This window comes from Melopsittacus undulatus, chromosome 3 (genome assembly GCF_012275295.1).
Source record: "Melopsittacus undulatus isolate bMelUnd1 chromosome 3, bMelUnd1.mat.Z, whole genome shotgun sequence".
Classification (NCBI taxonomy): domain Eukaryota; kingdom Metazoa; phylum Chordata; class Aves; order Psittaciformes; family Psittaculidae; genus Melopsittacus; species Melopsittacus undulatus.
In genome coordinates this window covers 99384125-99411842 of record NC_047529.1, presented here as the reverse complement: position 1 = coordinate 99411842, position 27718 = coordinate 99384125, and the positions used below count along the sequence as shown (strand labels likewise).

Here is a 27718-nt window from a genome sequence, read left to right as displayed (position 1 = left end):
GCGCCGGCGCTACCGTGCCCGTGATGCCTTTCTGCTGTCCCGGCAGCCCCTCCGCCCCCGCCCTTTCCGGCTCCCGCAGCGCCGCTCTCCGCCAGCATGGCGGCCGCCGGGCTGCGGCGGAGCGTGCCGCTGGCCGTGCCGTGGGCCTGGTGCTGCAGCCCCCGCCGCGGGGCAGCTGACGGCCCGCCGGCCGGGCACGTCCGCGCCGCCTTCCTGCGCTTCTTCCAGGACCGTCACGGCCACCGCCTGCTGCCCTCAGCCCCCGTGCGGCCCCGCGGCGACCCGCGCCTCCTGTTCGTCAACGCGGGCATGAACCAGGTGCTCCCCACAGTCCCCTCCTCTTTCCGTCTGCCCCGGGGATCCGGCCCCACGCAGGTCCCACCGCTGGCTCCCGAGGAGCGCGGCGTATCTCGGGGTAGAATCATAGAATCAGCCGGGTTAGAAAACACCTTTAAGATCATCAAATCCAACCTCTACCCCTGGAGGACTGCCAAGTCCACCACTAAACCATGTCACTGAGGGGCTCATCTACATGGTTTGTGAACACTTCAGGGGATGGTGATTCCACCATTTCCCTGGGCAGCCTGCACTAATGCCTGAGCACCCTCTCTGTGAAGAAATTTTTCCTAATATCCAATTTCATCCTCCTTTGGCACAGCTTGTGGCCATTTCCTCTTGTCCTGACACTTGTTACCTGGAAGAGACCAATCCTGACCTCACTACACTCTCAGGTAGTTGTAGAGAGTGATAAGGTAACTCCTGAGCCTTCTCCAGATTAAACACCCCTAGTTCTGTTCATCATCAGGCTTATTCTCCAGACCCTTCACCAGCTTCAGCACCCTTCTCTGAACCCATTCTAGCAATTCAACATCTCAATTGTAGTGAGGGGCCTACAACTGTGGCAGGGCAGGCTCCCACATGGACTTATCACACTGCTGCCCTCCCATTCACCTCTGGCTGGGAAGGCACAGCCCCCAGTGCCAGTGGCATCCAGCAATAGCAGATGTTTCTCTGCCCTGATTTCCAGTTCAAGCCCATCTTCCTAGGCACGGCGCACCCCCGGAGCGAACTGGTGCAGCACCGGCGGGTGGTGAACAGCCAGAAGTGTGTGCGAGCGGGAGGGAAGCACAATGACTTGGAGGACGTGGGCCGCGACACTTACCATCACACGTTCTTCGAGATGCTGGGGAACTGGTCCTTTGGGGATTACTTTAAGGTGAGGTGATAGGAGCAAGCCTTCTTTGTGGGGGATGACAGTCTTTCTTTCAGAGCTGTGCTGTAGTGACGTAAGACTGTGCAGAAAGTATTTTGGTAAGCTCCAGGTTATGTCTTGGGAGCTCTGTGGCCTGGAGTACGGGTAGTGAGCTGGTGTTCTGAACCACTAAATGTGCCCTGCGGGCTCTGGAAGCACTCAGCCTGTCAAAGCTGCAAACAGCACTTACAAATCACAGTTCTCTATGTGAATGCCAATGCTGACCATTCAGTATGTTGCAAAAAGATTACCAGTTCATTTGGTGCTTCTTACTACAAGGTTTGAAAATGGGAGAATGGTAAAAGATGCTATTTTTTTTGGCAGTAACTGCTAGTAAATACATGGTTGTAGACAGTGCTGTGATCCTGAAGGTATCCCAACAATGTAGTGATGTCAGTTTCACACAGGCAGCAGTGAGCTCTCTCACTTGCCTGACCCTCATCCTGCTCTTTGCGATATGCCTTAAAATTGGGAGAGAGCAGCAGAAATTAACTTCTTTGGAGCTTGACTCTCATTCTAAAGAGCCTTTCTGCATCGTTCTGCATCCTGGATTACTGTGCTTCTTTTGTGTTCCCTGCCTGCTCAGGAGGAGGCATGTAGCATGGCCTGGGAGCTCTTGACAGAGGTCTACAGGATCCCCAAAGATCGTCTCTACATCACCTATTTTGGTGGAGACTCCTCACTGGGGCTGAGTGCAGATGAGGAGTGCAGGGACATATGGCTTCGTCTGGGGTAAGCATGTTAGAGGTTTTGAGCAGTAGGGCTGACACTTTGGTCTCTGTAGTCCCCCATTTGCTCTTTAGTTGACATGAATGAGATGTAGGGGCCAAAAGTTGTGTCTTAAACTCGTTTTGTTTCTGTTTTGTTTAAGCTGTTAAAAGTTGCCTGGGCTCTGGGTGCTCTGGGGCACTTGACCTTTAAGCTGTTTCTCAGATGTCATCAGTCTGGGGAGATGTGTACCTGAGTCTGGCTGGCCTGGATGAAGCGTGTGAAGGATCGCTGATCCTTTGCTTCTTCTCTGTCATGAGCTGCAGAAAGTATATTCCCTGAAAGCTAGCAATGGCTGCTTCAGTGTGAAGCCATTGCAGGGAGTGCTGCTCTGCTTTGGTATCTTGTTCCATCCAGGCTGTATGTGGGTTTTGAGCCCAAGGCAGGCAGCTCTGTGCTGCTGTTGGTGTTCACCCTTGTCCACTGTGATCAGGTTTTAGCTGTGCTGGTATTCACTCCAAGGAGGAAGGCAGCTCATTAGTGGAGACCCTGTCTCTGTCAGCAGGAGCCAGACTATGTTTGCCAGCCATTCTGGGCAGTGAATGTGATCCTGTCTGGTTTGGTCCAGCTTATTCCTGCTAAGGAAAATAATTTTGTGTGAATAAAAGCAAAGGAATCCTAATGTGTTTGGTTATTGTGTTTGTAGTAGTCACAAAGGATTCCTCTCTTCCAGCTTTCTCTATGATCTAGATCTCTATGATCTGTGTGCTTTGTGTGCATGCCCCACATGTTGTTTGCCTTTCCAGGGTGCCTGCCAGTCACGTGCTTCCTTTTCCATTGAAGGACAACTTCTGGGAGATGGGGGACACAGGTCCCTGTGGTCCCTGCACAGAGATCCACTATGACCACGTGGGTGGTGGCAGAAATGCTGCAGCACTGGTGAACCAGGGCAACCCCGATGTAGTGGAGATCTGGAACCTGGTCTTCATGCAGTACAACAGGTACCAGGCATCTAGTCTGAACTCCAGAGTCTTTCCCCTTTGTCTGACTCCAAAATTGTATGTCTGTATTCTCAGACATCTCACTGCTTTCCAGTAGGTTACAGTACAGGAGCAAGAAGGGAAGCTCTGGATATGTGTCCAGTGTGGGTTTTGATCCCCCTTGTTTTATTTGTCCTCTCTTTCTTCAACCTCTGTTGCTTATTCTCCTTCACTGCTGCATCACAGAGGTCTCTTGAGGTCTGCAGCAGCCTGGAGACACCTGCAAATGGAAAAGTGGCCTTTGACTGCTGTCTAGACGGCCTTTTTCCCGATGTTGCTGTCTATCCTGACTATCTGATGTTCAGATCCTGGCTGTCTGACTGCCTGACAAGGCAGGCTGCTGTTAAGTCTTATCCCTGAACTTCCTTTTGTTGGGTCACCAGCTGTTTCTGTCCCACATCACTCTCCCATTTTCTGTGAGTCACCTGCTCCTTTTCTTCGCCCCTGAACTGACCCTTGCTTTTCTTTTGCATTATTTTTTCCCTGGCTGGCTGACAGAGAGGTGGAGGGGAATCTGCTTCCCTTGCCACAGCATCACGTGGATACAGGAATGGGCCTGGAAAGGTTGGTGACAGTTCTGCAGAACAAACGCTCCAACTACGATACAGATCTCTTCACTCCCATCTTGGATGCCATTCACAAGGTAACAGTGCTTCTGCTTAGAGTCATAGGTAAGCAGAAGCTGTCTGAATGCAGACTTCTTGCCTGGTGCCATGGCGCAGCCTTCTCTACATATGTCACTGTGTAGTAGTTTGAGAAAGGAAGTATGTCCAGCCGGGTCCAGAGCAGCATTCTGGGGAAACTGGGGAGAATTCCAGGCTGGAAATATGCTAGGTTATTAGCATTGCTGATGCATTTTTCCTCCAGTTTCTTAAATTCCTCAGTGCCACGGCAGTGGCTGACCTGGAAGTCTTGGTCTGTAATGCTCTGGAAGAATTTAATGGGTGCATCTTAAATGCACATGGTTCAGAGGTAGTTGAGAAGCATGATGTCAAGTGTAGCTGGCTGCGTCATGTGTTAAAACTTTTCTTTCTGCCGCCATTAATTGCTGCTGATCTATCTCTTTACTGGCTTTTTTTCAGGGCTGCAGGGGGCCCAGATACCAAGGTCTGGTCGGGGATGCTGATGTTGGCCGTGTGAATATGGCTTACCGTGTGGTGGCAGATCACGTGCGCACCTTGTGCGTATGCATCACTGATGGCATCTACCCTGGCTTCTCTGGAGCAGAGTAAGAACATAAGAAAATGGCCTTGGGTGGAGTGAGTTAGCTTTAGAAAGGAATATGGACAGCCCCGGAGAGGTTCTGGTGTGGGCCCAATATAGGGAGTGCATGAGCTCTGGGGAGGCAGGAAGGCGAGAGGTTCTGACCTGCAGGCTTATCTTTGGGTGGGTGTAGAGTGTCCGGAGCAGCTGGCCTGTGGCAGACAAGGCCAGAGGAGCTGTGGTGTGCTGGATATGGGAGCTGGGCAGGGTTGCTTACTTGGCTGTCCAGCAAATCCTGCCCTGTTTTCAGACTGGTGCTGCGTCGGATCCTGCGCAGGGCTGTCCGCTTTTGCTCTGAAGTCCTTCATGCCCCACCTGGGCTCTTGGCCTCCCTGGTGCCTACTGTAGTGGAAGTGCTGGTGAGTAAAAACTGCTGCCCTGGGGGAAAAGAGTATCATACATGGCCTGTTCAGCCCCATGTCCCTTTACTGTATGCTGTCAGGAGACAATCTTGGATGTGAACCTTGAAGCTCCAAGATGGTGTATTTGGTGCTGTGCATCACAACAGTAAAAATCTCTTGTCTCTTGATCATTTGTGATGGGAGGGGCCCTTGTTTGACCAGTGGTACTGTCAGCACAAGTATGTGTGTAAGTGTATGCAAGCACACATTGTTCCTTAAATGCTGTGTCTTCCAAGCTGTTACATCGTATTTAAACCATCTGAAATTGGTCCCTGTGAGTACTAACAGCATCCTAAAAGATGATGCTCTCTTCCTATGGTGAATGCATGTGTTTGCCAAGAGATGCTGTGCAGAGGCTAGCAGAGGCAGGTCACGGAGAGAGCCAAGAGATAGCAGCTGAAATTCCTAAGTGTGATTCTTTCCCTGTGCTGCTGGCCCTGGAGCTGTGTGCTAGGGCTCCCTTCACACTCACATCCTTGAGAAGCCTTTGTAATGTTTTTAGCACACTGTTAGATCCCCTGATGAAGATGCTGAGGATGTTATCACTAACTGAAGCTCACTCCACAGGGAGATGCTTATCCAGAGCTGACAAAGAATACAGACCAGGTAAGTGATATGGAATCTCCTGGAGAGAAGCCCCATCTCTCATTATCTTTGTGAGGCACTGCTGTCAGGCAAAGCCAGCCCTTCCTTGGGACTTAGCTGAAAGAGTTTGTATAGACTCCTCCATAACCAGGTTCTCATGGTGGGCTGAGACATGCTGGGAACACGTGGGTGAGAGAGGTATCTGTGGCAGATTTTCTTGTGGGAGCTCTACTAGATCCTTACCAGGAACTGCTTGTCCTAGTATGATGCAGCTGTTGCTCTAAAAAAGCTACTTTTGTTGAGAGCATGTACAGTCTGTCCTAGCCTGGGTACTCTTTGTCCAAAGTGGATTGGTGATTTCAGACTAGTCCTGGCTTGCTTCTGCTGACACCAACTGTGATGAGCAATTCTGCTGGCTGTTCCAGACGTGTAGTTTTAATTGGGTCACAAACATGAACATCTGACAGGGAGCATTTGTCAGCCTAAAACTTTCCCGAGGCAGATGCTCAGTATTTCCTTGACAGGAGCAGTGATAGGAGCCACAATGACTTTGGCACTGTTCAGTAATGCATCAAAGTGATGTTGTGATGGACACTTAGAGAACAAAAAGGCTGGTTCAAGCAGGCGCTGTGTTGGGCACCTGCTTGTTTTGCTTTGAGCTGATGGTAGCAGAGCTGAGCTGGGAAACTCCCCAGGGTGTTGTGGCTAACCCTTCTTCTGATCCTCGAGCAGATCATGGATATCATCAATGAGAACGAGGCTGCTTTTCTGTCCTCCCTTGAGCATGGGAGGCGCATCATTGAGCGGACAGTGCAGAAGATGGAGCCTTCCACAAACTTCCCAGGTGAGTCTCTCTCCTGTGACAAGCTGAACTTAAAGATGGTTTGATTCAGGCCCTCACAAAGCATTGCAGTCAAAACTGGTGGACATTCGGGTCTCACAGTTGTTTTCAGTAGCCTGGCAGAGAAGATGTTGCTCCTTTCTCCAGACTACAGTTGTCTTCTGGCACTTTGTTCTCACAAGAAACTAGGCACTGGGCAAATTAGAAACATCCCCTTGCTGTTTTACTGCCCAGTTAACTAGGTCCTTACAAGTCACAGCTGAAAGAAGGAACTGGAGACCCAACCAGCACAGCTGCCTGTCTAGATGTGCTGCACTGAATTTTAGCAGGAACAGGGCTGTGGGGCATCATGAATACTCAGTCTCATGCAAGAACAAGTGCATGGCTTTTCTTCCCCATTACTGGTTGGGCATAACACATATGACTACAGTTCATATATGAATCCAGTTACCAAGGCACACGTTAGACTGGTCCCATCAAAGCAGATCTTGAGATACCTTTGCTTTCTGTGTTTACACAGAATTCATGTCCTTCTTTTTGTCCTACAGCTGAAGTAGCCTGGTCTCTCTATGGGAATCTGGGATTTCCTCTGGATCTGATTGATCTGATGCTTGAAGAAAAGGGAATCAGTTTGGATTCAGCTGCTTTTAATGAACTTGCTCTGGAAGATGCAAAGGTAAGAGAGAGACTCACTCTGTCAAAATAATTCAGAGCCTTCCCTCTCTCCTGTGAGCACAGATGCAGGATTCCTGTCACTGCTGAGGCTCTTTGAATGCACTACAGGGCCATGTGCCTTTTCCCTGAAGGGGAAGTAGGTCTGAGGCCTCAGTGGGGTCACAATGCCTTTGCTTTTGGGTGTGGGACTGAGAGGTGTTGGCTGATGATTCTCTTCAGATCAGAAGTGTTTTATGACTGTTGCCAAAGTGAAGGTTATCATAGCATTTTATGGTTCAGGAGTGTCCTGTCAATCACTTAGTCCAACTCCTCACCCAGAGCAGAGCCAGCTTAGACAGCCCAAACAATAAGTGATTTATGAAGAGTTTACAAAATGTCTTTGGTCTCTGTAGTGCTGGGAGACTTGCATTGCCCACCACACACACACACACACACACACACACACATGCAGTAGTTGGTTCAAGGTCTTAGTCTTCTGAGCATAATGGTCTGTAAATTGCACAGCTACACAGCAAGCTGTGCCAGAAGGGTTGTGTTAGCTGTTGCTTACGGCCTGCCTCAAGACTAGTACAGGATGGTATTGAGTGCTTGTGAGGTTTGAAGGAATGGGGATCTAAACAAGCCTTTTCCAGGAAGGTGAAGAAGTTGTTGCTAGCTTTATACCTCCAGTTATCAGTTTGAGTGCTCCCATCATTTGCTCATACCCCTCAGTGGTGCGCTCTATTTGTGCTCTTGGCAGTCCTGGGGTAATGGTTGGATTTGATGACTCCAGAGGTCTTTTCCAAGTTAGTTGATTCTGTGATTCTCTGCCGTAGCGGAAAGCTCGTGGCCCACAGGCAGGACAGGTGGAAGACACAAACACACACCTTGATGTGCACTCGCTGGCTCAGCTGCAGAGCAACAACGTGCCTGTTACTGATGACTCTCCAAAGTACTCCTACACACTTGGGCTGCACGGGCAGTACGGTAAGTGGCCAGGTCCTGTCTGTAAAGCAAGTTCTGCCTGAGGGCACTGGAATCACTCACAAGACTACTTCTACTGCCTAACCTCATGCGTGCAGAGTATGCACTTTTTGATTCAAACCTGTCCACCTTGCTGCCATATCTTTTCCCTGCCCCTGTACCTCGTCCCAAAGTAGGTTGCTTTTCTTGTCACTGGGGACACACTAGCAGCAATAAGAGCCAGTGACAAGGCTGTGAGCTGTGATCTAGTATTATGTGCAGTGGTGAAAAAGAGACTGTTGATTTCTTCTAGCCGTGACTGCTAGCCAGCAATTAGGCTTCTGTGTGTGAGTGCTAGGAAGAATGAAGAATTAGCAAAGGGTTTAGGTAGCAGTTTAAAGCCTCACACTTGCTATTTCTTTGGCAGACCACTAGATGCCAGTGCAGGCTTTTTATTGAGGGTAACAGGTTGCTGGTGCTCTAGGGAAAGCATAAAGCTAAACCACAGAGAGTAAGAGGTGGTGTGGCTGTCACAAACAATTAGAGATAGCTGAGTACAGCTAGCTCCCTCACACCCAGGGTGCTGGTGGCAACCACACTAAGCAGAAAGTGAGGCAAATCAAACTATATATCCTACAGCAAGAGCATAATGGAGGAAAAAAGCCCAGCAGTGACATTGGCTGAAATCTCCAAGCTAGAGCTGTCTCACCTCCTCAGTCTCTGAATTGTGGAGTAATTCAGGTTGGAGAGGATCTTTGGATATCTTTATCTAAGGAACATCAGCTACACAGTCAGCTCAAGTTGCTCAGAGCCTTTTCTATTTATGTTTTCAGTATCTTTAATGACAGAGATCTCTCTGTTCCCTGTTCTTTATCACTCAGTGTGAAAGTCTATTTCTTTACAGCCAGAATTTCCTGCACCCTAGGTGTAGTCTCACAAATGCTAAATGGGGGTGAATAACAACTTTCTTCGACCTGCTGTGTTTGTGTTCATACAGCCCAGCAGGCAGGCAGTCTTCCTTGCTGTAGGAGCACCCTGCTGACTTGTGTTCAGCTTGCTTCTGAAGACCCCAAGGTTTCTGTCAGTCCATTTCTTTGGCCTGCTGTGATGCTTCTGAAAAGCAGCCCTACTCTTCAGTGTGTCAGCCAGTCCCCAGCAGTTCATTGCCATACACAAGCAGGATATGGGTACATCCCATCTTGTAGTGTCTAGTCATTAGAGAACCATCTCAAATCTTACATCCCCTAATATCAGCCACCAAGTAGCTCTACTAGTAAAGGAATATTGAACTATTAAGCAATTCTGTGTGGGGTCAGCTGCCCAGCCAGTACTCACCTTATGGTCTACCTGCCCGGCCCATATTGCCTAAATTTGGCTTCAGGCAGCCTACAGAAGAGCATGCTAGAAGCTTGTTGCATCAAGGAAGGCAACATCGCTGTTATCTCTTGTCCACCAGGTCAGTCATCCCTTCATAGAGGGAAGGCAGGTGTAACAAGCTTGCAGTGTAGAGAGCTGCAGATGTGTCTGTGCCACATCTTGTTCTATCAGGCTCATGTGGAGCTAGATTGGGTGTCCCTGCCAGCTTACCTACTACTCAGCAGGTCTGTCATTAAGTGGAGGGTGACGTAGTTCCAAACGACAGCTTCTTTGTGCTTTCTGCCAACAGCTGTTCCACTCCTACCAATGCAAAGGAAAGTGCCAGCTTTCAGAATAGACTGGGTATTGACAGGGTTGGCACAGGGAAGTGGTCCCTCCTTTCCTGCTGCAATCTGACAGTGTGTATGCACTAATTGCTGTCATCTCCTTTCTCCTGACAGAGTTCAGCCCATGCCAGGCCACTGTCCTGATGCTGTACAGAGATCAGTCTCTCCAAAAGGAGATTGGGGCAGGGCAACACTGTGGTGTCATTTTGGACAGGACTAACTTCTATGCAGAGCAGGGCGGGCAGGACTGTGACAAAGGCTACATGATACGGTTAGGGCAGCAGGTAAGACCCTTTGCTCCCTGAACTCAAGGCCACTGTGAGTACTGAGGCCAGGCAGAATACCCCAAATGATGGCCTGGTTTGCTGTGTTAATCTACGAGCTGCTGACCTGTGACAGTTCCCTTGGCTTTGCATCAGGGTTGGTAGGGTGAATGAGAAGCAGCAATATCTTTGCAGAGGTGTGCCTGCTGCTCTGGTGTCTCTGTCAGCCCTTTGGAATTCTGTCTTGTAGAGCAAGACTGTAAAGTCTTCTTGGGTCTCCCTTCAGTGTGCTGCATTCTTGTCCGCTGAGGTTGCAATGCAGAGAGAAGGCAATCAATGATCAGAGAGTCTGTGAGCTGAGTAACATTTATGGCCAGTCCTGGACAGCTGCAAGCAGTGCCCCACCTGAGACCCTGTGCAAAAACTCTTATCCTACCAAAAAGCATCAGGGATGACCTCCACTTCTGCAGCATATTCCTTCAACCTTGCCAGAGGGAAAACTTTGACCCTCTCCTGGGAAGTTACATGGGGTGCAGTTTTTTTTTCCTTTCACATTCCAGCTCTTGAGAATCACCCGTGGGCACTGATGCTGCCTTTTTAGATTTGCAGAATGTGATAGTGCCTTGCTCAGCACTTCTCAAGCTGAAGTGGGGATCAAGTTTCTGTTGCCAGCCCAGTGAGGCAGAAATGGCACCTTGGCTGCCTGAGACAAGTGCCTTGGCAGCTGCTGTCCATTTTCTCATGGACAAGCATCCTTGTTAGGATTCATTAGCATTGGTGATATTTCTGCCCGTCCACTGCAAGCTGACAGTCTCAGCATGTTGTGCAGTGAGTGGCTGGATGCAGGGAAGGTCTGAGACTCTCTGGGTGCATTCACAGTAAATTTCTCCCTGCATTTGCCAACCTGTCACTGTCATTTAGGGATCAGTGGGGGTTGTGTTTCCCAGTCAGATAAGCAGGCATCTGTTTCGATTTTCCCTGTGTCCTAAAGCTCATCTTTCTGTCCTTTTGCTTAGGACATACTCTTCCCTGTAGAATCAGTTCGTCTCTGTGGTGGTTACGTGGTCCATGAGGTCATTGCTGTGGAAACCCTGCGTGCTGGTGATCAAGTGCAGCTCTTTGTGGATGAGGTGATAACTCACTGCTTTTAACCTTTTCCCAACCTTACTTTGAGAATCCTGAGTAACCTGGGCACATCAGAGCCTTGTCCCATCTATTCCTGAGACTGCTCTTCATCATGTTGTGCAGTGGGAAGGAGACCTCACAAGTGACTCTAATCTTCTGTCAGCCACTGGTCTGTCCAGAGGTATCCAGCCTACCCTTTGCTGTTTTACAGAGGTGATCCCATGGCAAAAGAAGTTAGATCTGCCCTGTGACATAAATTAATCTGACAGCTGTACTACCCAGTGTTTTTCTTCCCATTCCCTCATGTGCAGCCTTTCCCCTGTCTTACTACCACCCCTGCTCCCCTGAGCTGTGGAGAATCGGCACTCCCTGCCAACCTGTCTATGCTTTCAGGCCCGGCGGTTGGCATGCATGACAAACCACACAGCGACCCACATGCTGAACTTCGCACTGCGCCACGTCCTGGGTGAGCACACAGAGCAGCGAGGATCCCATGTGACAGCAGAGCGGCTGCGCTTCGACTTTGACACCAAGGTGACTCTGGACTTGTGTTTGCTTGTTCTCAGCACTACCAACATCCCAGTGCTGGCCTTCTCCCCAGGGCTTTTTTGTCTCTTGCCTTAATCACTCCTTAAGAGACAGGTCATGGTTCATCTGAACAAGGAAACTTGGACATGCCTGGCTCTGCTTTGCATTGGCCTGACTCTGAGCAGGGCTTGCTGAGCAGATTAATGAGGATCAGGAGGGAAAGGACTTAGCAAAACCAGTCATGAGACCTACTTGAGTAGTGTAGAGGTGTCTGAAAGAATCACCAGCTTGGCTGTGGCACATTCCTGATGTCCTCCAGGTGAGAGCAGTCAGGAACTGAAAGCTGTTGGATCAGACTGAGCCCTGGCCCTGGTAACCTGTCACTCACTGCAGCATCTCTCTTGAAGAGTCTGGTTGATTCTCTTGTATCAAAAATCATTATCCCTCATGGGAGGAGTTGGTGGGAGGGTCATGATGCTCTCAATTCCCTTTTACAAGTAGGGAAGATGAGATGCAGGGGGAAATGGTGTCCCCAAGCTGTTCCTTGGAGGGGGCTGTCCCAGTTCTCCCTTCTTTGTTCTATACTTCTCAGGAGGCTTCCCTTGAAAGTGTCTTGATTTACTTCCTCAGGGCCCTGTGACTGTGGAGCAGCTGCAGCAAGTAGAGCAAGTGGTCCAGGATGTGATCAAACAAAACAAGGCTGTGCATATGGCTGAGGTCCCCCTCACACTGGCAAGAAGAGTTCAGGGACTCCGTACAGTGAATGAGGTACGACAGGATGGCAGAATGCATCTTCATGAGCGTTCTCCTTCAGCAGCGATCATCTGGGTCACAAGAGATGTTGATGCAATGGATTTCTGCAAAGGAAATGACTCCCAAAACTCAGGAAGGAAAATGGGAGAGAGATGAGATCTTGGGACACTGCTGTAAAATGTGGAGGCTGGTGATGCACAGGCTTTCTGCTCATTTTTCTTGACCAAAAGCGTGTGTGTCACCCAGTTGTTCTTTCTCCCTGTACTGACTGGTAGTGGGGAAAAAGCAGTGCAGCCCTGACTCTGGGGCTACTCTAGAACAGGGGAAAAATGAGGCAGACACCTGAAGGCAGTAGTTAGTGTTTAAGTGCCCCTGAAAGACCATGTTGTTAGCTGCTGAATCCCTATCTCCTTGTCAGGGGTATCCAGATCCAGTGAGGATAGTGTCCCTGGGGGTCCCTGTGGAGAGTGTGCTGACCTGCGACTCTGAGGCTGCATTGCAGACCTCTGTGGAGCTCTGCTGTGGGACGTAAGTGACTTTTGCTTGCAGTCAGAAGTTGTGTTTGTGGGCACTGGTGGCTGAGGTAGAGACATTCTTGCAAGCTCCCGTCTGTGTCCCTGTGCAGCTAAGTTTCGTCACCAGAATGATCTTGTGAGGACAGGATGTACTAGTTATGAAGCTTTGGAAGTCCCAGGGTGAGAAAACTCAAGTGAAATACAAAGCATTTTTCCTTGCTTCATAGTCTGAAACCAATGTGGAAGCAGCAAAGCACCAGCAAAGTGTGGGAAAGGAGTGTGTGGCCAGTTACACCAGCATTACAAAGCTTTGGGGTTGCAGGTCTGCTGGGAACCCAGCAGAAGATCTGAGAGGGCTGTCAGACCTTGAGACCACTCTGATTATTTTAATTAATCATCTTTGCCCTCTTCTGCTTTTAGCCGTAATGAGAGTCAAAGGAGAGTTAATCAATCTCAATACAATGCTGACACACACAAAAAAACCCAAACAGGAACAAACTGGCCTTTGAGTAGATACAGCTGAAGATGAACAATTTTCTAGTCATGAGATCATTCTTGTGGGAGTAGTGGGACAAGAAACTGCATGGGAGCAGAGATGATCAATTGTTGTGAAGCTGAAATGATTACTTGTGGTAACAGCATCTAAGACACTGTACTTGTTTTCATACCCAGTGTTGAAGAGCCAAGAAAGAAAGTGCTCTGTGTCTGCACAAACACATTATGACTGGAGTCTACTGGCCACTCTGTGAGCTGGCCTGACAAGAGAATGGTGGAGTTGGAGGAAAAAAGTACTTTTTACAAGATCTAGTAGCAGCCAAGTAGAAGAGAAAAACCCCAATTCATCCCACTGCTGAAGGAAAGAAAAGTAAGGCAGAACTTGGCTGTTATGCACCATTTGACAGCAGCCTGCTGAGTGGGTAGCATGTAGGTTCCTCAAGAGTAGCCTCAACTTTCTGTCTGCTGCATGACAGGGTACCATCAGGATTTTAGGCATGGGAAAAGGTTGAAGCTATTTGGATTGGTGAGGAGCTGCTGGACTTGAGCCTTCTCTAAAAGGAAAGCTGACTTCCTGATTTCTGTTCCCAGAGAGCAGCTTGTTTTCTTTCCTGTTCTCTGCTGACTTTGCAGGCACCTTCTGCGAACTGGAGCTGTGGAAGATCTGTCTATCATCAATGAGCGTCAGCTTGTTAAAGGGATTAGCCGTGTCATTGCAGTGACAGGGAGACAAGCCAAACAGGTAAGAAAGGGGGAGCTGAGATTTCTGACATGTTGAGATAACGCCAAAAGGAATCAATTTTGTCGGTTCCTGCATAGTCAGTTAGCTTCCCTATGCTGTGGCTGGAGTATCCCTGCTGCACCTGATCTGCCTTCCTTCTTCACCCCTGAAATCAGCTCTGTTGCCATACCTCACTCTTCACCTCCACCCCGCCCCCCCCCCCATCTTAGTCTCCTTGGCCTTCATTCTGTGCCTCAGACCCCTTTTCCAAGATAAGCACTTGGCACAAAAATACCAGGAAGCTGTTTGATATATATATCACCTAGCCGTATCGCCTCTGGACTACAAATCTTAATCCCTGGGTATGTGCACAAAGGTTTGATCCTTTGTGCTTTGGTTTCACCTCTTGCTCACCTCCTACATATCACAGTTGGATTTGCACTTCATGATTACAGGGCTCTGGCCTCATTTGTACAGCCCTTTTGCTTCTTTTCTTTAGTCTTTTTTTCTTCCAAAATGTGGTTCCGGTCTCTATAAAAAGTAAGAAACCTGCTGTTGTGTCTCTGAGATCACACTGTCCTTTAAATATCTGGAAGTGTCAGGGGGCCCCACGAGTTTGCCTGCTTCCTTCAAGGCTACAGTCAGAGGAGAGTGACTCACTGTCGGTGGAACTGGGAAGACTAAACGCGAAGCCCACCCTTGCAAATCTGTTGCTTTTTGGCTGGCTGTCCCCTCTGCATCTGTGTCCCTTGGAAGGCTTTTCTTAGTGCAGAGGAATGAAAAGCTGCAGGGCACATCTGCATGCTTTGCTGGATGTGCTGACCTGGAGAGACCCCAAGACAAGCTGTGTACCTGTATTAATCAGACAGGGGAGAGTAATCAAAGAGAGTGAGTGATTTGAAACAAGGAACATGTGTCCATGCTAGACACAGCAATTCTCACTGTCCACAGCTTGTCTTATATACTCTCTGCTGTCCTGGTCTAAAGTCTTACAGGACCATCATGGGCATTGAAATCTGGAAGGGAGGAAATGCTCCAAAGCATAAGGATTGTTACTGGTGAAAAAAAGCTTGTATTAAGTTTTTGAGGGTTTTTTGTCTGTGTGCGAAAGAGGGTTATTACTAATTGTAGCATTGGTGATGGGGAAAGCAATAAGAAACAATACACCAAGATCAGCTGAACTCAGGAAATACAGAATCATAGAATAGTTAGGGTTGGAAAGGACCTTAAGATCATCTAGTTCCAACCCCCCTGCCATGGGCAGATGCTTGAACAGCTGATGACACTTTAGTTTTAGTGCTTCTTTTGTTTCTTTAGTCAGTAGTTTCAAGATTCCTTTTGATAATTAAATATGATAATGAATAATTTTGATAATGAAAAATGAGCTCTGAGAAGTAAACAGGGCTGCCAAGTTTTTCTCATTGAAATCCCAATGAGCTGGTGTGAGATACTGAGGAAGCATGAATGCACGACAGCTTGTTCCCCAGGGTGTGACTGTCTAGTATCAGTTGCAAGTCTAGAGGGAAACTTTTGAATAGAGTCTTTTTAGGACATTTGTTCTTAAAGCCTCTGTAGGTGTCTTCCCACCAGATCCCGAGAGCACTCCACTGATTATGACCCTGCTGCTGCTGCCCCCCCACTTTCTCCATCCCTACAAATTCTATCTGTTGCTGCATTTGATGCATTCTTTCTTTCCATCTCTCAGGCTCGGGAAGTAGGCCAGTGCTTGGCTATGGAAGTGGACTCTCTCTCTCTACGAATGAAGCAAAGGAGCACCTCTATTCCTGAGATGCAGAATCTCTCCAAAGAAGTGGGCCAGTTGACCAAAGTAAGGATTACACTCCTTAACAGAAAGATGCCAGCACAGACTTGAGGCACATGATTTCTTTCCTGCCAGGTTCAGATCTTACCATGGTCAATAGCAGGGGCAAGTTGCTATCTGCTGTTGCCTCTTTGGTCACAAAAATTTCTGCCAGTGTCTAGGTGCCTCTGTTGCAGGTGACAGGCTGCCAGAGGGAATGTGAGAGAAGACAACGGTGGGGAGGGTAAAGCACTGAAAGAGGTTTCTCAGGATTTAGGTGCCCAGCTGAAAAGAAAGCTACACACCACAGTGACTGCTGGGCCTGATCACGTAGGGGTGTAGGAGAGTCTGTGAAGAAGCCAGGCTCCAGCCTGACTTCCCAGAGAACTAGCAGATAATGTCTAGGTACAGTTTAGTGTCCTTACACAGCAAATTGTCTTGCAGGTGGTGACTGAGACTGCAATGCCCCAGTGGCAAAGAAAAGAACTGGAGACCATCCTTAAAGTGCTGCAGCGAACAGCTAACACAGCTGTCAAGAAGCTGGAGATGAAGCAGGTAATGTGGCAGCAGCACGCTAACCTGCAGCCTGCTGATAGCACTGTGTGGCACATACCAACAGAGCTGGTGTCTCTGTCACACTTCACAGCCACTTGGTCACTAGGCTCCCATTAGAAAGCAGGTACAATCACACACAGTGTAACACAAGCCCTGTGTTAGGTTGATTTCACTGGCATTAACCAGGGCCATCGTTTAAAATGCAGTGAGTTACTGACTGGGCTTTTGACACTGCAGAATCACTGTGTGTGTCTGCCTGTGAGGATGGAGAGCCCCATACCAGCACTTTCAGCAAACAACAACAGGCAAATAGGCATTGCCTCCTTGTTTATACATGGAGAAGATAAGATGGCCCTGACAGTGGGCTTTAGGAAGTTATACAGTAAGACAGTGGCAGTGCAGAGCATTTCTCCCAGCCATATGGATATTGCATTATTAAAAGCCCTTTGGAAGTGCTTATTGATCACTTAGTGTTCTCAGCAAAAACCATCTTTTTCTTAAAGGAGCATCTTGCCACAGAAGCCCTCCTGAGGGCAATGTGTGTGTCCAGGAGAGAGGCTGTGGAGTGAACAGGTCACTGTCTATTCCACTTTTGACCTTGGTTCATATCTGCTTGATTTTGAGGAAGGAGGGTTGCACAGGTCTCCATGTGGAGATTTCAGTCTGCCAGTTGTACTTTGACTGGTGTTGACATACATGTCCCCTCTCTCCCACAGAGCAGCACTTCCATTCCCTTTATATATATGTTGCATGCATAGATCCCCATCCAGCCCCTTCTGCCACCTGTAGCCCCTCAAGTGCTGTTTGTTTCCTCTTCTAGGCTGAAGAGAAAGCCCAAAGCCTGCTAGCAAAGCATTGCAGCCAACCTGTCATCGTTGATACTGTCCCAGCTGATTCCCTCTCTGTGAGTAATCCACTTGTAATTCTTACAAGGTAATTCTTGTTGGCCTGAGGTGCTGCCTGCAGTAAGAGGGACCTGCCGGGCACATGATCTGCTGCATGCCAGTTACCTTTGTTGTAGTCTGACCCCTCTTCTCCCTGCCTTTCCTAGATCCTCATGAAGGTAGTGAACCAGCTGTGTGACAAGTCTCCTGGCACATCAGTCCTGCTGCTCAGTCCTCAGGCTTCTGGTGAGGTGCTCTGTGCCTGTCAGGTGTCCAAGGTAAGCATAACCCTGCTCACAAAGAGGGATTGGACCTGCTACTCAGCAGGTCCCCATTGAGGCTTTTCCCGGGATTCTGCACAGTGTTGGAAGGTAATCACACAGTGGGAGGACATGAGATGACTGTACTGGGACCAGATAAGCTTTCAGTCTCTGATGGGCACAGATGTTCCAGGCCATGTTTGCCCAGGGGTAAATGTGTGTTCCCCAGGGGCAAACAGTATTAACATGTAAGTTCAGCCTTATCTGTCCTCACAGACATGACTGCCTCAGGTTAGGGAGGGCCCAGGCTGGGTGAGGAGAGGATGTTGTTACCTTGCTTTATCCAGATTGCAGAGTGGTCACCAGTCTAAATGACTGTTCTGTGTCTTCCCCAGAACTGCCTCCCTGTGTTCTCTGCTGCTGACTGGGCTGTGGCTGTCTGTGCACAGATGGAAGGGAAGGCAGGAGGCTCTCCCATCGTCGCTAAGGGCAGTGGAAATGCCAAGGGCATGCAGGGAGCCCTCACTACTGCACTGAAGTTTGCTCAGAGTAAATTGTGATGCTTTGGTGGCAGGACAGCTGTATGCACCCCAGCTGCAAGCTACGTGGACACTTGATGCAGAACACATATCCTGCTGATCTGAAAGGTTTAACAGCTCCTACGCTGAGCATTGCTGCAACCAGTGCATTGGAGAACTTGATTTCTGACCATCCAGGATCATCAGAGACCCCACTCCTGATCCCAGTGACAGAACAATGCTGCCTCTTTCAGCATGAGCATATGGGGATTGAGCCTGAGAAAGCATGAGTTGCAACAGCAAATCCTGCTTCTCCTGGAAGAGTGCGGTTCTTGCCACAGGACCAGCACAAACGTTCTGTGAGAGTACAGGGAGATGGCACAGTGTTATCCTAAAGCCATTAAAGGGTAGAGAGTGTCCAGTCCCCTGATGTTTCTTGTTAGCTGCACCTTCTACAGCTACCACCTCTACAGGAGGTCCCTGCCTCCACCTCTTTGCTTTGGATGAATGTTCTTACCCTTGTTTCTTCCTGCCAGTCCCTTGTAACTCCTCACACTGCCTTCTGGCTTCTTCCTTACCAGCACCTACCTAAAAACCACTATGGATGTGGTGAGCTGTGTGAATGGGATTGCTGTGTTGCAGCATGGAACTCCCTGCAGCAGTTAGCTCCTTGGTCTTGAGGTGAGCAGGTCTCTCTCCTGAATGGTTGGTTGTCACAGGCATTAGCAGACCCAGCAAACTCAACTCATTATTAGTGATATGTTGAGCTCCTGGCCAAAGTACCATTATTTTACATGCAGCATTGACCTAAATGAAGATAGATCACAAACTGTAGCTGAGGCAAAAGTGCAGCAGGATAGTGATACAGGCAGGTTTCACCCCGTGAGCAGCAGCCTCAGAGGGATAGATTTCACCCGCAGGTAGGGTTGCCTGGCACTGTGGAGGGAGGTGGAGGCGGCAGTAGCTGCAAGCTTTTGGGGAGAGGAGGAGAGGTGGAAGCACAGTGATGCTGATGGATGAGGAGCAGGAAATGTCTGTCACATAAATATGGATTAGTGAGGATGTAGTGGAGAATGGCTCAGTCTCCTAATGAGAGACTTGCAACTTTTAGCTGTCTGCTTGAGGGGGAGAGGGTGGATAGCTGCTGTGAGCAGAGCCTCCTCTCCCTTTTCTCTTCAGTGAGCAGCTCACCTAGGGAAAAAAGAGAGGTGGACTTGATGGTATCATTAGAGAACAAGGGGATTTCTTCCCTATGTCAATGGCTGTCCATCCCACAGTCTCATATGATGTCCCTAAGGCTTCATGTGGCTCCTACTCATCTTTGCAAAGTGCCAGGAGCTGATTTGGCACTTAGGTAAGTGTCAAACATAAATGTGAGGAGTCGGAGACAGAAGGAATGGGGAGGCTTTAAGGGCTGGTGGTGCTCCCCACTGTCCTCCTGTGCTCCCCCAAAGCACTGACAGCTGCAGCAAGAGCATAGGCCTTCAGCCTTTCATTCCATAAATGCTGCTTCAAGCTGGGGAGCTTAGAGCAGGGCTTGCTGCAAAGAGGACTGAGCCAAGGTTCTGCTGCCAAGAGTTCAGCCATCCCCCTGTCAGTGGGCAGGTTGCTGCTCACCCCCAACTCTGCCTCTGTTCCTGTGTGCTGTAGCAGAGCCAGCTGAGTGCTTTTTCAAGTTTGTTTCTGGATGCAGAGGTCCTCATAACATGTCTGCAAGGAACCTGAACACAGGAGAGAGTTGGAACATCCAGCTCAGTGCTTCAGGGCCTTGGAACAAGGCCCACGTAGGGTTTGTAGAGTCCTAGGGGATGGTTCATGCTGTCAGCTGAAAGCAACATTTGGTGCTTAGTGTTGCACAGCTCCTGTGTTTCACTTGGGCCACCGTGGTACCAGATGTGGGGAGGTGAAGGGGTGCTCCAGCTTACTGGGAAAGCACCTTCCCAGGGTGCTTTTTGTGTTGCTGTATTAATAGCTGCTACAGGAGATGATGTCTCCTTTCGGTATTGGAGAGTAGGTGTGAGGAGGAGGAGAGGAATACTGGGTTAAGCAGCTCCTGCACTATGCTACAAAAGCAGAGCCTGAGCTCTCCAGCAGCAGCCTCACAAAATTAACCCCCTTTAGCCTGATTTTTAGTTTAAAAACTACTGACCCCTTTTAGACTTTGCCCAGCCCCTTAAGGGGCTGCAGCCTGCTGTGATGGTGCTGTTCATCTCCTGCCTCAGCCAGGGCATTCTTGGAGGGACCCTCCAGCTTGGAGCCCATTTTCTTTCTTCTCATTTGCTGCTCTTGACCTTTCTGGGCATGGAATTCAGAATTTCCCTTCCTCTTTCTGACCCTGCAAGGATTTACAAGGTCACTGCATAACCAAATCGTGATCTGACTAGATCTCATGAGCTCAGCAGCACTAAACGTGCTTTGTAATTAGAGGTGGAAAAGGATGCTGTCCTACAAAACAGTAGTTCTGTGGAGGCACCTGTGTTGCCCATATCACCCCAGGCTTGTAAATGGGTCATTGCAGTAGCAGTTCTGGGGTTTGGCCCATGGCCATACCAGGCTATCACTGGTCCTGGGAGAGAGCATTTCCTGCTGGTCTCCTGATGAACCCCTATTGCACAGACTTACATCTTGTCCTCCCCTTTCCCTGCCACACAAGGACAGTGTGTTTGCACCCTATGCCGCAGCACAGTAGCTGCCACATTTCTGCCTGGGATGCTCTGTATTTAGAGGCAGGTCAAGCAGCGCTCAGCTGGGAGGGCTCTGGGGAACAAAACACAGGGTTTAAATATAGTTCTCTGGCCAGAATAGTAGCCTACATTCTTACAGCCATCAAGGACCTAAGGGGCGAGCAGTACCCTGGGCACACATTGGCAGCTCCAAACACACGCCCGCAGAAGGGACGGCAGGAAGTGGGAAACTCATTAAGAGACAATGGTATTTTTGCTGTGAGCAGGTGCTGTCAGGTTGGCAACACTTCCATAAGTCCAGATGGACCCCGAGGTCCCTTAAGGGTACATGCTATGCAAGTGCTTGCCAGCCCCAGTCACAACCAACTACCTGGCTTTAGCAAAACGAGAGCAGAAAGTATTTGCTTGCCTTTCTTCACCCCACTTTGCTGCAGGAGCATCACTCAATAGCTTGGGCTGCAAAGCAGGAGGGTGCCACACAGAGAAGCCCAGCTCTCCCTAGGCACCCCTGCCACCCAGACCTGCGGCAGGCTGCTGCATACCAGGACTCCTTCCAGGGAGGTGCTGGGATCTTAGCGGTGGTACCAGAGCTGAGCCACACACTGCTCTCCTCTCCCACAGCAGCCAGGCACTCAGGCCATGCAGCACCCATGCACGGCACACACAAGGCTGCAGCAGTGAACCGCAGACCCAGCGCACCCCTGGTGAGGGAGGACATCCCATCCCACGGGGGCAGCTCAGGGCCACCTGGAGCTGGTGCTGCCTCACCCGCTGCACCGCAGCTGTCTGGGAAAGGAGGGGATGGCTCTGCCCTAGAGGTGTTCAGCTGAGGGACAGGCGGAGTGTTGGGGCATGTGGGCAGGGCAGGAGCTGCCCGTGGCTGAGGTCCCGCCTCTGTCCCTGGGTTCCCGGCTCCCGGGAAGCACTGCTGGAGCTGCCCCACGTTTCCAGCACAGCAGAACGCTGTCCGCAGCGGAGAGCCGGCAGCCCGAGGAGGCAGCAGAGGCAATCCAGGAGGGATCCCGCAGCTCCTTCTCCTCCGCTGCGTGCCCTTCACCCCCAGCCGGCTCCTGCCGGACAGCGCCGGCTCCTGCAGTCAGCCCAGCCCGGATCGCGGCTGTGTTTTCTGCCGCTGGCCGGAGGCGCTGTTTGCTCAGCTGCAGCACGGGCACCTCTTCTCCAGAGAGCACCAGCACAAGCCGCAGCGCTGGGAGAAGGGGCTCCCTCTCCATCCTCCCCACCACCAGCTCCACCACCAGCCCTACAGCTGTCAGGAGCACCCTGCTGCTGAGCCCACCCTCCTCAGCTGCACACAGCCCACTGGAGGGTAACCAAGGGATGAATTTAGATTGATTTATGTTATTCTGGGGCTTAGTCTACTGGAGGAGGCCCAGGACATCAGCACATCATCCGGTTTGCATCCAGATCCACCATCCAGACAGCCACCCACCACGGCATTCACTACACACTGCCCTCATGCAACCAGATCAGGCTCCCAGTGGGAAGATGAGCAAAGCTACACCCATGTCCAGCCCCAGACACTGGGGTACTGCTGCCCACCACATGAAATGGCTCCCTTGAGACTGGAGAGGGGATGGAAGGAGACCATGTCCTGCAGGGTCTGCTCTTGCGGAGACTGAAAGGAACTCCATCTTGCCTGAGTCCATATTGCATCCATCACCTGTGTGTCACTTTTGCAAGCTGGGGAGCTTCAGACTTAGTTGTGAAGTCCTATCATCCACAGTCACTTAAGGCTCCCATGGAGGCTGTCCTTCTGTGAGTCCAGTCCAAAGTCCTTCCTGTGTTTTCATCAAACCCCAGATCTATTGCCATCAGATAGTCTGGTCTTCCTGGGATGCTACACCCCAAGTGCCTGAGGCTACCCAGGCCCCAGTCGAGATCGTTATGTCTCCTTCTAGTCCTTGTCCAGCCTCATTTCATGCGCTTCCTGGGCTTGAGCCCCAGGAAGCAGAAGATGAATCTGAGACTACATAGACCTTCCTTTCACATGGTGAAGAATTATTTACACTCGGGTTGGGATTTGCTGCTCTACTAATTTTGTTGTCTCCTCGTTTGTCTGTTTGTCCCACATTTCTGATGGCATTTCCTTCCTTCCCCTTTCTCCCCCTCAGTGCCCCCTCTTGTGGATGTCTTTCCTTCCTCTTCTTCCTCCTCATCCTCCCATGCGGCTGGGTTAGGCAGAGGCAAGAAGAAGACACACAAGGAAGATAATCCATCGACTCCAATATCACTGAGTTTTACAAAGAAAGGGGCAAGAGATGCCAAACTGAATGACCTTTAAAACAAGCGAGCTCTCAGGTTCCCTCCCCCTCCCAGCAGCTGCTCCTCTGTAGCCTTCCTCTCCCTGCCCTAGCATTTATTTATAAGTACCATCAATAATTAAGGACCTGCCTGCCTGCTTGCCTCGGCAATGGTGTTGACAGAGGCAGCTCTGACGTGTCCTGGCTCAGCCTGGCTGCTTTGCTCACTTGGACTTTCAATTTTCTTCCCCTGCCTTGTTAGAAACACAGGAATCACCCACCTGGAACAGACCGTAGGGCCAGAGATCCAGGATTGCTCCCTACAGACGGCTGGTCCACCTGACAGCAACCCAAGAGTTGCTGGCTCTCACAGTCCCAGAACAGCAGCACAGGATGGGATGTCTGCTATGGCCACTACCATTCCCTGCCAGAGTCAGGATCCAGGAGAAGGGACCCCTTGTTCACATTCAAGAACTGGGGAGCTACCAACGCTGGCAGTTTCTTGCTGAGAAAACAGCAAGCGAGGGCTCTGTGGCTGATGTCCTCAGCTCACCTGGGTGAGCATCACCCTGGGTACCCAGCCAGAGAAGTAGAAGAAGGAAAGTCCCACCAAGCTGCAGCACTACTGAGAAGGACCTCTTGGCCCTGGAGGCCTTGTAAGAGGGGCACATCTGGACTTAGAAACCAGGGATGAAAGACTTCAATACTGGCCTGGCAGAAGCACCACAGGGCATAACCTGGGAACAGACCAGGTACAGAGGCAGCAGCTGGACTTGGCACATCACTGTCCTTGGGAACACTCCAGGTCATTCCTTGTGGATTCAAGGGCCCTTGAACAAACTCTCAGGCTGCAGTTTGCAGGTAGCCCAGCTCAGCAAGCAGAGTCTGCAGCGTGCTGGGACCGAGCCCAGGGCCCTTTGTCAGTGCAATCCCGATGCCGTGCACGGCACGGCAGAGACGTTCAGACAAGCGGTGGCAGAGCTGCAGCAGGAGGCGTTCGGCGCTCCCAGAACGAGTGTAATGCCTCGGGCTGCACTGCTCCACCAGCCAAGCCCTGAACGGGAGCACGGAGGGAGCCGGGGCTGTGCCATGGCCCCAGCGCCCCGCTGCGGGGCTGGGGAGCGCCCAGGAGCCTGGCGCAGCAGCAGGGGAAGCGGATCTGTCAGGGAGCATGGCTCTGGAGGACGGTGATGGCAGCTGGCAGCTCCCAGCCCTGCCGGTGCCGGGCTCTGCTGGGGTGGGAAAAGGGCACCAAAGGACAGCAACAACACAGCAGCCCCTGGCGTGCAAGCGCCCGGGCTGTCCTATTCCATCAGCGTCCGCCCCGACATTGTCCTTGCTGCGACGCGGTGGAGGGGGCTCCCCTTCTGACCACCCATTCCACGCTCTGGAAATGCTGATGCAGGATGTATGGAGCTGCTGCTGGGGAACACTGGGAGATGGAAATAGCACCTTCTGCCCCAGGTACCCTCACCTCCCTGCAGCCCAGCAGCCCTAGGGGTGCTGGAAGAGCTCACCCCCCTACCCGCAGGTCTTCCTCTTCTGTGGACCAGGCTCTGAGGAGCATCCCCAGCCTTCAAGGGAAGGGGTGGCCCCTTCAAGGGGTACCAGGTGTCCCTTTGCTTGAGAGTAAAAAAGGCGAGAAGGGATGATGCCCTCATTTCAAATCTAACAAAGCTCCTGAACATCTGAGCTGCTTTCTGGTGGCCACAAGGAGGGAAAGATGCTGCACTGCCTGCCCTGGCCTTTCCCAACAATCTCCCTGTGCACAGCCTGTGCTGTAGGACCTGATCCCCCACCGCATCCCTCAAGACCTCTTACCCCTGACTGCAAGCATCAAGCACCTTGGGTTTATCAAAACACAGCACAACAGGGAGAGGTGGAAATTGGGGCAGGGAATGGAATGACACAGAGTCACAAGCTAAAATGCAAAGCACGGATCACCGTGGGGAAAAAAAGACACCATGCAAAACCAACAGACTATCTCCATGAAAGTGCTGGAAAACAACCTCCCACTAGTTCCCATCCCCAGCCTGGGAAGGGAAAAGCTTCACACCTGCTCTGAATGTCGTGAAGGCTGCAACAAGCCCAGCCAGGAATAGAAGTCACTGACTAGATGCTTTCCCTCCTCCAAGGGAGAACGCAGCCAGCTCTGCTCTCCCACATGGTGCCCCAGCCTGGCTCATGCACCCACTGCCAGGTTTGTGGAGCAAGGGGATGCCATCCATGCCAGAAAGCCCTGCAGGCAGCAGCCATGTGCCAGGGCAGGGAGGCACATGAGCAGCACATCTGAGGGGAGCTGGGCACAGCTGGCACCCCGTTTCACAGGAATAAAGGAGCAGAGGAGATGGGCAAGGAAAAGCATCCAGTGGCCAGCATTTCTATACTGATTACACCCTCAGTGGTGCGACCTGCTGCAGGCAGCACTATTTCTGTGCATGTCTCCTCCTGGACTCTGCTAAGGGTGGTGTCTTACCCCTGCCCTCCAAGGAGCTGAGTGGCAGCAGCTTGGCAGAGAAGGGACACATGCTCCAGGGATAGGATCTGTGGGGGTTATGGTGACACAGTAGTGAGAGTGGAGATCCTAGAGCTCAGGCAGTGTTAATGGAGATGCCCATCTCAGGGTACCAAGAAGAGCCAGCAGAAAGTGTTTGAGTCGCTACTGAAAACGCAGGGTTGCTCTAGGGGCCACCCAGTTCTGAGCCAAAAGCAGCAGATATTCTGCTAACTGAAGCAGAAAGGCTGGGAAAATCTGAGCAAATCCTCCCTGAGTCTGTTTTGCTGCCCAAAGACTGAAAATAGGATGTTTCTGCTGCCCACGGCTTCCAAATCACGCTTTCAGACAGGACAGTTGCTTTGCTTTTCCTCTCCTCCTCTTCATTTCATTAAGGGGGGGTTAGGGGCTGAGAGAAGCTTTCTGAACCTACAGACCTCTGCAGGCAGTTACCCAGTGGTGGTGAGCAACCCTGGCCAAACAAGGTATTTTCCAACAAGGAAGGAAAGGAACGGGGCTGAGGGAGCACAGAGGCAGCAGCAGCTGTGGTCCAGTCCTGGGCATTGCTTGCTAATGACAGCAGAGAGAGCTGGGCACAGGGGACAGCCTTGGAGCAGGTGCTCTCCACCCTGGCACCTCCCGTGTGAATCCCACAGTGAGTGGGGCTGAAGACCAGGGAAGCTGTAGCAAACACAGCAGTCTGGAACCTGGCTGTGCTGGTTCTCCATCTCTTTTCTGTGGACCCAAGGGTGGAGAGAAAGGGAGGAGAGGCTGGCACCGCTCCTGCCTGAGCCTAGTGTGCCATCTGGCATTTGGATGCAACACGCTGGGCTGAGTGGGAGTCAGCAGAGGGACCTGAATCTTCTGGCCTGACGTTGGAGGGATCTCAGAGAGTTGGAAGGAGAGAGGGCTCCAGCAGCAAGGAGGGAGGCGTTTGGTAATGGGAGCCAGTAGGTCCCTAGGTGTGGATCCTGCCTGCGGGAGGGTTTTCATGATTCAGGCAAGAACAAACATACATTGTGGGAAAAGAAATTAAACCTAAGAAGAGGTTTATCCCTGAACCAGGCAGGGATAAATCCAAGTTTTGGAGGAGCAGCAAGGGTTTGTTGAGACACTGTGGCTGTTCAGACAGGCAGGATGGCACAGAGGTGGGGTTAGTGGAGTGCAGCCTTACCAAGCATCTCAGGCAGACGCCAGGGCAGAGGGTGTTCTGCTCCAGAGCCAGGGTCTGAGATGTACAGGAAAGATCTAACAGCATCCAGTTCTGCTTCCATCTTCTTGGGATGTGATTCCTGGGAGGTGCAGCCTCAGTGGATGAAGAAAACCTGCACTGTTTCTGCATCTGCACTAACATAACCTGGATTAAAGAAAACTTCCTGTTTCAGAGCTCAGGCCAGAGGTGTAGTGGCATAAGAAGGGAAGAAACACCCTCTTGAGCAGGTCGTATCCTGACTAACCCCACTGCAGACGGGCTGTGCCCTGTGGCAAATGGGGGACAAGTCCCACTGTATCCTGCACTGGCAGCAGAGGAAGGATGCCCTTTCTCCCAGAATTCAGTGTGATGCATGGTGGCAGGGATGCCAACCATAATGACAGGTCATTATTTCTTCTCATGTCTTGTTTCTTTAATTAAACTCAAAGAGAGAGCATCCAACCCATCTGCACCATCAGGCTTTGGTGGGATTGTTTATCTCACTCCCTACAGGGCTCCTTGTGCCATTGGAAAGACCAGAGTGAGCCAAATGCCTGCAGCCCACCAGCTGCTAGCTCTGCTCCTCCCCACGACCACCATCCACGGGCAAGGCCTGCAGGATGTCCTGGGGAGATGAGCCTCTGTTCCCAGTGCTGATCCCTGCTCCCCACAGAGCCGGCACAGGCAGCAGATGGGCTGGTCTCCCCTTGGCAGTGCAGGCAAGGGGGCTGGAAGGTAGGTGGTGGAACCAAATCCAGTCTAATTAAGGGTAATTACCATTCATCCCAGGAAGCGGTAGGAGACAGAGCCCACGTTCTCCCTACCTATTAATAGCTGTCAGCAGCTGCACAGCTCCTGCTGGGACCCAAGGAGAGCAGAAAGCTTTGGGAAGAGCAGCAGCACAGAGAGCATCCTGCTCCCCATCCTTCAGTGCCAGCCGTGCAGGAGGCTTTTTCCTCCTTCCAGGATCCTGTTTCTTCTGCTGCTTCCCCCATGATTCCAGCAGACACTAGCTGCTTTTAAGCAGTTTTCTAGCCAGAGCTGCAGAGGGCCAGCCAGAGGAGAGCCTGGACACAGAGCTTTGGAGCCAGTTCCTGCTCCTCAGCATCCTCAGTCTGCTGACCACCTCTAGTTTGGGCAACTTTCTGTTCTCCTCACTGAAAGGCTAGAAGCCACCTGTGCAAGAGGACTCCCTCAGTGTCAAGGACAGACCTCGCTGGCTCCTGCCCCAGTGAGTTCCTTTGGTGTCAGGCAGACAT

At 50.9% G+C, this 27718-nt stretch overlaps 1 protein-coding gene across 1 annotated transcript; it reads left to right on the top strand.

Annotated features, from left to right (window-relative positions):
- The first annotated feature begins 96 nt into the window (after positions 1–96).
- On the top strand, positions 97–18252 carry AARS2 (alanyl-tRNA synthetase 2, mitochondrial). The gene is made up of 22 exons (XM_034060956.1): positions 97–318; positions 1028–1216; positions 1839–1984; positions 2767–2961; positions 3499–3643; positions 4083–4228; positions 4514–4622; positions 5232–5270; positions 5982–6093; positions 6639–6766; positions 7581–7731; positions 9525–9694; positions 10690–10803; positions 11192–11332; positions 11957–12094; positions 12498–12607; positions 13723–13831; positions 15516–15638; positions 16056–16166; positions 16987–17070; positions 17218–17328; positions 17706–18252. The coding sequence occupies exons 1-22, from the start codon at positions 97–99 to the stop codon at positions 17868–17870; spliced, it is 2958 nt and encodes a 985-aa protein (XP_033916847.1). The 3' UTR covers positions 17871–18252.
- The last annotated feature ends 9466 nt before the right edge of the window (positions 18253–27718 follow it).